The sequence below is a fragment of the Mangifera indica genome, chromosome 11 (genome assembly GCF_011075055.1).
Source record: "Mangifera indica cultivar Alphonso chromosome 11, CATAS_Mindica_2.1, whole genome shotgun sequence".
Taxonomy (NCBI): domain Eukaryota; kingdom Viridiplantae; phylum Streptophyta; class Magnoliopsida; order Sapindales; family Anacardiaceae; genus Mangifera; species Mangifera indica.
Genome location: NC_058147.1, coordinates 2,439,746 through 2,449,426, shown reverse-complemented (window position 1 = coordinate 2,449,426; position 9,681 = coordinate 2,439,746). Strand labels below are relative to the sequence as shown.

Below are 9,681 nucleotides of genomic sequence, written 5' to 3'. Positions count from 1 at the left end.
AGCTTCCAAACTCCAACCGAGTCATAAACTCGAGATAAGGTCAACATTAAGCTCGAGATGAGTTGAGCCACAAGGTATTTGCAAGTATCTCACAACCCTAATCTTGTCACAATCCAGCAATCATATTTATAATTCTAACAATTCAGCAATCAATCAAATTAAGATGAAAAAGACAAAAGTCACCAATCATTTTTCAGGATTTTTTGTGACATTTTCAATATTAAAAATTAAAAAAAAATGGAATGCGAATCAGTTTCAGTAGTATTATTCAACCTAATTAATAGAATAATATAACCTTCTAAACATTACTTTCAATCTTAGTATAAATATTCAACTGCATGTAATTCTAAGAGGCTTTTTACATGAGAAAGATCTGCCAATAACCCAAAATTATGATAAGCAACAGGGAAAGAAAATTTTTTATTGACAAGAAGAGTATAGCATTATTGATGAACCAATCTTTGGGCAGCTGTAACTTCAACCCGTAGAAAAGCCATATGAGCAAGTCGAGATCAAGTATGTCTTCCCAGTTGCTTTCTCACCTAAAAATATACAGTGGAGCACAGGCTTCGTTTATCTACCTGCAAAAATGATAGTTACAAAGATGGCTTCATCATCAGATGAAAAAAACAAGAACTAAAGAAGACTGAATTATTATTCCTACCATCCATACTAAAATTCTTCCCTTCATCTCATGCTTCAATATTCCAACAGATTAAGTGCCCAAACAGTTGGGAAGTTCTGAAGCTTTCTCAACACCCTTTGACTTGTAAGGCGCGATTTTATGGACTGTATACTTGAGTGAACCCAAAAGATCAGTCTCGATCCACTCATGCCTGGATATTGGAAGACAAAAAAATAGTTACTACATGGTGTTGCATAGCATTCCAAAAAAAAAAGTCTTAGATTCCTATCAAACCCAGTCAAAAGTTATTTTTACAGTAATTGCAAGGCTAAACTCATCACTACACTGCTAAAGTCTTTAAAACGCTATCAGCACAATTCTGACAATACACATTTACATTGTTAGTCTTAAAAACCCTATCCACATAATTCTGACAATGCCATAAAAGTGTGGTTGAAGATCAGGAAAAACCAAGGTTTAAGTAACCCACAAATTTCGGCAGAGATTATCAGTGGTCACTGACAGAGCAATTATCCTTAGTCTCAAATCCTTAATTTCATCCTCAGTATATAAATGAAATTTCTCTTCTAAAATTGAGGAAAGCTTCTCAACATGTGCCTCAAATTGCTGCTGTTGGGCCTCAAACAAATTTTGTTTTAGTTCCCTTTCCTCTTTTGTCATTTCATCTCTGAACAAATCATCACCAAACATGTAATATGCAAAAGGGTATGAATATGAAAGGATGTGCCTCGATCTGAAGAGCCTATCAAGTCCGCTTATTATCCAACTGAAGTCTTTAGATGATATTTCAGTACCCTCTAATATGTTTATTTTGTCCTGTATAGTTTCCTTCATCTTAAAATCAAGCTTAAGAGAATCTATATGAGCCTTGTAACGGTTGTGGTAGTGAGTGTAGCGCTCAAGGCTCCGCTTCGCACACTCAACATCCTGTTCAAGATCTTCTTTGTATCGCCCACAACTGTGACCAGCAATTTCTGTCCAAGTGTGTTCCAGACCAGTGGCGCCACCACAAAGCCAACTGTATATTAAGAGGGAAAATTCAAAATTCAGTTTAACTACTATTGCAAGGCAAAGATAATATTAGTATTTTAATGGGGCCATTGAAGCACCAAGCATTCACTGCAATTATCATGGATGCACTCCCAGAAACATCATAAACACACACTTGGTACAATTATAAAAAATAAAAATAAAAATTCATTAAAAGTATAAGCTGTAAACCCAAAAAAAAAAAAAAAGAAAGAAAGAAAGAAAAACTTATATAGACAGTTATAATTGCACTGAATTAATTCAGCTCCATGAAAATCCAGCTGCAAACAAAATTGAAGCTTTAGTCATTTACACCAGAGAGCAATCATGAAATGTGAATGGGTAAATTTTAGTAGTCAAACCTTACAATCCCTCATATGAAGAAATATACTGCAAAAGACAGGACAAATCCTGCAGTATGGCATATGATTGGACCAAAAATCCATACTATCCTGAAAGAAAATCTCTTTAATCTAACAATCATGAAGAGGCAGAAACTGCGGATGGTTTATTAACAAATAGTAGAAATCAAAAGGTCCTAAATAGCTGAATCTCAATCCATAGAGAATGGCATGTCACAATAACCATAAGGGCTGTGTAAGTGTACAATTTTTATAAAGTATGAAAAATGGCAAACCAAAGCAAGCTGGAAACTACAATCTAACCAATAAGTCAAGCCATATAATTCATGCCCATCCCCTACAATTAGATATGCACATGAATGCACAAAAGGACAAAAAGTAAAAATAAAATGCAGAGAAACAGATTAGAATTCTCACCAAAATGCTTGCCCACAAAAACAGGATACAAGGTTGCAACCTCCATTCTTTTCAACAGGCCTTTGACATTTCGGACAAGGTTTAGTGTGAACTGTGATCCAATTAACTGTCTCGGATTCATCCTGGCATTTCTTGGACCAGAGTGCCCAAATTTGACATGAACATGGCGAGTGTGCTTCAGATGAACAACTAAAACAAAATTGTAGCCCACACACACATTCCACCTCACAAAGTTCATCAACCTCAATTCTTATTGCATTTCCACAATGTGGGACGCTAGGGCACCATTTAACTCTTCTATTATCCTCAATATATGATTCTAACAGGAAGCGATCAAATTTCTCAGCAAGATCAGAATCCCTTTCACTAACTAATTGTCTTACTTTTGCTTCATCACAGATAGCATTGCACTTGTGTGCCATGCACCTAATGCGTCTACTCTGGCCCTCATTTATCAGCACAATAAAATGCTCAGTCCAACCTAAGCGCAATCACATAAAAAGTCAATTTCAGTCTCATTCTCTTCAGGCACTGCAAAGACACAACTTCATTTAAGAATTAAACATGCATGATAAATTTTTTTTTTTTTACCTTTTATCTACCTATAGATAAAGTTAATCCTTCTATGCTTACACATCTTACATATCATTATTTTCTTTTACAGCCATCAATGCCACAACTCAGTTCCAGCACTTCCACCATATCTTATTACCAAACCCATTTATACAACAAAATTAAATATACTAAATAGGAATCAAATTTAACTTCTTGGTCAATATACTTCTATGTGCGCATTGATATTAGAGAAGGAAAGCATCTCCTATTAACACTGTTTAGCAAACCCTATGTGATGTTGATTTGAGGTTTTATGAAGAAAATTTCACACAGTTGAATTACAACTTACCCCAATGGTGCCATAAAAGAAGAAAATTTCATGTCATAGTACTTACAAGAGTTGCAAAAGTAGTGACCGCAGTCCATTGTAGTTACTTCCTCAGCAGACACATCATCAAAGCAAATATTGCAGGAAACTGTGCATGGTAATTCAGATGAAGAAAGGTCATCTTGCTCCAGAATTGTTACACCTGCTTGGGCAAATAATCTCTCTTTCCCATATTCTACATATACTGAAAGCACCTTTTCAACATCCCAACAGTAATAGATAAGTAAGGTTCGAGCATGGTGTTCCTTCAGTGATAGCAAGTCCATTACTCTCAGCAAGTCTTCCCTCTGCATGGTTTAATAACCACCTTTTATACAAGTTTAGCATAACAAGGACCCAGTCCACTTTCTTTGTACCTTTCTCTTTAAAAAAGAAAAAATAAGGGACAAAAGGAATGCATAACTATAATTAACAAGTAGATACTCTACCTGCGCAGCCAAGAGTGACTCTTTTGTAATTACCTGTAAGATAGGAGGGTCACAAACCACATCAACAATAAGTCGGGAGAAGAAAAAGAGAAACAGATTGGCCATAAAGATGATGATGCAATAATTGAAAATCTGGAACAACTGAATTGTCTTTTGCGATGCCTCAGTTAACTTTTAAAAAAAAAAAAAACCAACTAAGCCCTAAGTTAGGAGTGTGAGATAAATAGAAGAAAGCAATTGTTAATGGAAACCAAAGGTTTGTTTGTTGCTATTATGATGGAAACCAAAGGTTGGTCCAACTAATAAACTGATTGCAAACAAGCCATAAAAATTCAATAATGTCATGATAAATAAATTTGACAATCAACAAAAGAACCTGATAAGTAACACATAATTACACGGCCAGAAACTTTCAAACGATATAAAATACATACTTGGTTGCTGATGAGGTAGATTAAAACACAAAACAGCAGGAAGCTATGTAAAAATCCAATTATTTTTCAGTATTCCAATAAATAATAACAATAAATCCACTATTTCATCAAACTGTAACAGCCAAATTAATTTGTTTCGAGTCTTTTGACGCTAAAGACACAATATACTCGCGAATTATGAATGTTTGGGCTAAGCAAACTAAAGCTTTCGGAATTCTAGCATGCTCAATTTAAATATATACATAAAAAGAAAAACCTAAGACCAAGTGAAAATAAAAAGTAAAGTCTACCTTACTAGATGAAGCAGTAGATTGGGGCACACAGCTCTCAATCTCAGCTGCGTGTAATTCATCTCTAATATCATAATCGTCATCGTCATCACCGTAAGAATAACAATAATCATCGTCACTAATTCCGTAATCCCCCATCCTCAACAAATATAATAAAGAACTTTGATATATGAGGGTTCGATCGAAGAAACAACTTTCCCGGGAAAATCAGGGGTTTTCTCGGGAAAATAAGGAAGTAAAAATTGATCACTTCACCAAACAAACTCTTGATAGGCCGTGTGAACTTAAAGCCGTTTTATATCGAAACGCTGTCAACCTGCATTGACTGCTTTGGCAAGATAATTTTGTGATGATCTACTTTCCTTTTAGTCGTACGTATGCATACGTGGCTTGACATTACTAGTTTAATCGTTTCATTAGGAGATCCGACATATACGTTTAAGTTTCCCCGAAGGCAATTTATATGCTTTCCTTTCCTTTCAAGGATTCTAAAAAGCTTCGTGATTCAAACAAAACACAAAAAGCTCTGTGACAATTCTGAATTCTCCCATTGTCTCTCATTATGTGTAAAATGGAAGGCCGAATATTGGACAGGTTCAGATTTGAATACATTTTCCTGGAATATTTGGGCAATTTTATTGATTTATCAAAAATGGTTCAAAAATTGAATGATATCCGAATTTAAAGTACAGAATACTGGAATTGGAATGTAAACTGTTCATTGATACACAACAGAATGGATCTACAAATAAAAGTGCATCACAGTGTAACTTCGACCTCAACGCTTGGAGTATTGTGGTGCTTTTCGGGCTTTCTTGAGACCAACTTTCTTTCTCTCTACCACTCGAGAATCCCTGGTCAGAAGCCCTTCCTTTCTCAGAGGGGATCTATGATCCTCGCTCACCTTCAACAATGCACGAGCAATGCCTAGAGATATTGCCTGAGCTTGACCAGACAGGCCACCTCCATGAGCTTTTACAAACACATCGTAGCTACTTTCATAACCCAAAGTTACCAATGGGGTTTTTACGTACTGTAGCCACAATGGATTGCCTTGGAGATATTCCTGTAGAACATTAAAACATGCGAATCACTAGGGCAGCGTAAACATGATAGAAAATCAAGAAAATTACCAAGTACAGCAATCTATTAAGAACATCATTCAGGGATCTGCCATATAGAAAACCACCAAAATGGCTGCTATCATCCTCAGCTGAAAATATAACTCCAAAACTTTGCAGGTTTGTTCTTTTATTTCGTATAAAAGGGCCTACTATTGAAAAACGGACTTGCTGTGTCACAAATGAGTAAAACAAAACCACAATCCTTCAATGCATAAAACTATGGATTTATTACACAGATGACAAAACAGAGACTCTTTCATGACAAGGAAACCAAACTAAAACAATACCATACATCCCTTCCATAATCCTTGCAGTGAATAGTCTCATGCCACATTACCTAGCTCAAAAGTACCATTTTGAACATAACTGAGCTCAACACCAATTCTGCTGGAAAATTGAATTAAAAATTAAAATTTCTAAGCTCAGGTTTTTCCCCAATAACTGGGTTGAGCTTAATCTAGATAAGTGCCTTGACCAAACTGTGAAGCTTGCAAATATCTCCAATAACACTGGGCTATGCACCTGGGAGCTCTGGAGTCTAAGAATCTGTTTGTTTCCAGCTAATGGAAAAAGAAAAGAAAAAGCACAAGTAATTATATAGTGTAATACAACTTCAAAACAACTCTGGTCTGAAAATGGAGGACACAGACTATATTGCAAGCATGGGCGATGCGACGTTATGTCCCAGGGTGGCCACTGCAGAACCTTTGAATAATCATAACAATTTTTCTTGAATATTTGAGATGCAACAGCCAATTCAGGTTCAGCCTCACCAAAATTTGTTCAAGACCCACACTAAATTATATTTATACGGGATAAAATGGCCAATTCAAGTAGGTAGTTTCATTGACCATCTAACATCTCATCAATTATTACTACTTCAAATTGTTTTATATTAGGGCTTCAACTCTAATATATTGCTTCTCTTTGCATCAAGGTGTATATCTCTTTTCTAAACACTTTTGATATAATAATAAATTATAATGACATACGTAATGTATTATATTCTTTAGATGAATAATAACACAATATATTTATACAATAAATTAGTATTAATAATTTAGAAACAAAGGAAATAAAGTATTCCAAACTGCATCCTCTTCCTTTAAACCTCTTTTTAAATTTCTGTATAAAATCAACTATAAAGTGGTTTTATAATCTTATGATACTTTTATATTCATTGTCATTAAAAGATACTATATGTATAAATATGATAATATATATTTATGAATGAAACTTTTGTTGTGTATTCTTCTATCCTATTTGGCATTGTATTTGAAAAACATGAAAGTATAATTATAATCAGGGCTCAGCCCCTGTTTGCAAGCCTGCACATTTCCATGAGTTACTGCAATTTGGACTCCCAACTCTATAATGCACACAATCTTCCTCAAAATTTCAAATGACCAAACCCTAGAAATTTTAGCTTTGAAGAATGTAAGTGCTCATTAGGTTTAATTTCAGTCAAACAGGGGTTTCGGGACCAAGTAGCAACATAACTTTCAACATATATAAACATTAGACAACACAACTTAAAAAGATAGATAGAAAAAGAGAAAAGGAACCTTGGCGTCGCGATAGTTGATGATAACCTTTCCGGTGCCCTCTTGTAGGACCACACGAGCTATGGCGCATTTTCTGCGACCAGTCCCGATTATAGTTTGCGCGGCAAATCCACCAGGAAGTCGCGACTTAACGTACTTCTTGAGATTTGTTGTTTCTAGTTCAGCCGGTGAAGCTACAGTGGCGGATATAACGAGTTTAGGAGTCTTAAGGATTGGCGCAACGGAAATGGATTTTGGTTGTTTAAAGGAGAGGAAAGTATTTGGTTGCTGAGAAATTTGGGAGGAAAATGAGAGAGAAGAAAATGAAGACGTGAGAGAGGATATAGAAAGGGCCATCGTGATTTGGAGATCGGAGACGAATGGACAAATCAAGCTTCAGTTGCAGTGCGGGGGATTATTTGAGAGGATGGGAAGAGATAGGGATAGCAACGACGTCGTATGAATTGACAAAAAGCATTGTCGTTTCATCGCAAACCTAGCGGGCGTGGCAGTTCAACTTGGGGGAATTGGTTCGGTTCGGTTAATATTTGATTAAGGTTTGAGGTTTTTTTTTAAATTTTTATCTTAAAACACCTCATTTTCAATGAAACTAATAAATAATGGAAAGAATTTTGAAAAAAAAAAACATTAACAATAAAATAATAATTTAAAAAACAATTTAATTGATTTTATAATTTAACAATACCATTAATTCTATCATATTATTAAAATAGAAAATATTTTTAAAAGCAGTTTAATATCACTATCACCATTTACTATTATTAACGCCATTATCATCACCTTCTGTCATTGTCAATATCACCACCACCACTTATTATTGTCAACAATACTATCAACTATTTCTTTACACTAAAAATATATCAACATATTATCATTTACCCTTTTTTTTAGCTCTCTTTTAACACTAGGAAGTCAGGAGAGTCATATATCTCATCACTCGATCCAATTGATATAAAGCAAAAATTATTATATGGATTTTGAATTTGACCATAATCAAAGTATTTTGGGCAATTCTCAAAATTAATTTTTTTTTATATTAGTGACTTGTTAAACAATCGGATAAGTTATTTGTGTTTCCAATGAACATTGTTGTTATTATCAATTGTGGTTGTTGATGGTGGTGAGATTATCAATAGTGACATAAGGGATAATAGTGTATCAATAATAACACTGTATATTATTGGTAATCATATCGATAATATTATTATCTACTTTGTTAATCGTAATTACATTTTTTATTCTCGAAAAGATATTTCTTAATAGTGATATTGTCTACCTTATTAATCATAATCATGTTGTCAATGAAGTCAAAAATCTCTTAATTTGTCTTTGTGATGAGTCTTTCTTGCAACTCCACCACATCTTCTTTTCTTCTACTTCCTCTGGTTTGCATACACAATATTGGACAAGTATTGAACAAGCATGTGATGAATTAGGCCAAACGACTATTTCCCACCCAAGGTTTAGCGTTTTCTCAAAAGTCCCCCCTTTAACTATGGAAACACCAAACACCCACCCATGGCCAGTTAGATTTAACCAAACCCTAACGGTGGTAGGGGTAAAATCGTCATTTTAGCTATACTATTAAAAATAAACTAAAATAGAATCTATTTTGCCCCCCTAAACTTTAAAAACTGAAATTTTCCCCCCGCCTAAGTTTTAAAAAATGGCAGTTTCACCCTAGGGTTTGGTTTTGAAATCTCCGACGACCTCTCCGGCTCCGTTGCCGACGGCCGCTCCCTCCGGAAGCAACCTCTCCTTCCGACGATCTCTTTCCTCCCATTTGGAGGTCCGATCGGCGCCCGGAGACGCCGTAGGAGACGAAGACTTCGTCGGGAAGACGAAGTTCTTCGTCTTCCCAGAAGAAGACCTCTGGGAAGACGACCGTCTTCCCAGACGAGGACGACGGCATCGGCTTCGTCTGGGAAGACGAAGAACTTCGTCTTCCCGACGAAGTCTTCGTCTCCCACGGCGTCTCTGGGCGCCGATCGGACCTCCAAATGAGAGGAAAGAGATCGTCGGAAGGAGAGGTTGCTTCCGGAGGGAGCGGCCGTCGGCAACGGAGCCGGAGAGGTCGTCGGAGATTTCAAAACCAAACCCTAGGGTGAAACTGCCATTTTTTAAAACTTAGGCGGGGGGAAAATTTCAGTTTTTAAAGTTTAGGGGGGCAAAATAGATTCTATTTTAGTTTATTTTTAATATTATAGCTAAAATGACGATTTTACCCCTACCACCGTTAGGGTTTGGTTAAATCTAACCGGCCATGGGTGGGTGTTTGGTGTTTCCATAGTTAAAGGGGGGACTTTTGAGAAAACGCTAAACCTTGGGTGGGAAATAGTCGTTTGGCCGATGAATTAATGAAAAGGGAAAGTCTTTGAATTTGAGATTTATGAGATTAATTGTAAATTGAGAGTCTTAGTATTATAATATTATTATAAGATAT

The 9,681-nt window shown here is 35.8% G+C and overlaps 2 protein-coding genes across 3 annotated transcripts; both read right to left on the bottom strand.

Moving 5' to 3' along the window:
• Nucleotides 1–238: 238 nt before the first annotated feature.
• LOC123229423 (probable E3 ubiquitin-protein ligase ARI2) lies at nucleotides 239–4,945 on the bottom strand. Of its 2 annotated transcripts, XR_006504878.1 has the most exons (7): nucleotides 4,550–4,943; nucleotides 3,826–3,858; nucleotides 3,405–3,684; nucleotides 2,455–2,935; nucleotides 1,116–1,664; nucleotides 665–836; nucleotides 239–581 (listed from the first exon to the last, which is right to left on the bottom strand). XR_006504878.1 is itself a non-coding variant. In XM_044655225.1 (6 exons), the coding sequence occupies exons 1-6, from the start codon at nucleotides 4,685–4,687 to the stop codon at nucleotides 716–718; spliced, it is 1,602 nt and encodes a 533-aa protein (XP_044511160.1). In that variant the 5' UTR covers nucleotides 4,688–4,945; the 3' UTR covers nucleotides 661–715. The 2 variants fall into 2 exon arrangements, 1 of the variants encoding a protein (XP_044511160.1); XM_044655225.1 differs by lacking the exon at nucleotides 239–581 and having other exon boundaries at nucleotides 661–836; nucleotides 4,550–4,945.
• Nucleotides 4,946–5,160: 215 nt separating this feature from the next.
• On the bottom strand, nucleotides 5,161–7,709 carry LOC123229427 (30S ribosomal protein S9, chloroplastic). Its single transcript, XM_044655230.1, has 2 exons — nucleotides 7,239–7,709; nucleotides 5,161–5,615 (listed from the first exon to the last, which is right to left on the bottom strand). Exons 1-2 carry the CDS (start codon nucleotides 7,572–7,574, stop codon nucleotides 5,328–5,330), a joined length of 624 nt encoding a protein of 207 aa, XP_044511165.1. The 5' UTR covers nucleotides 7,575–7,709; the 3' UTR covers nucleotides 5,161–5,327.
• Nucleotides 7,710–9,681: the final 1,972 nt, after the last annotated feature.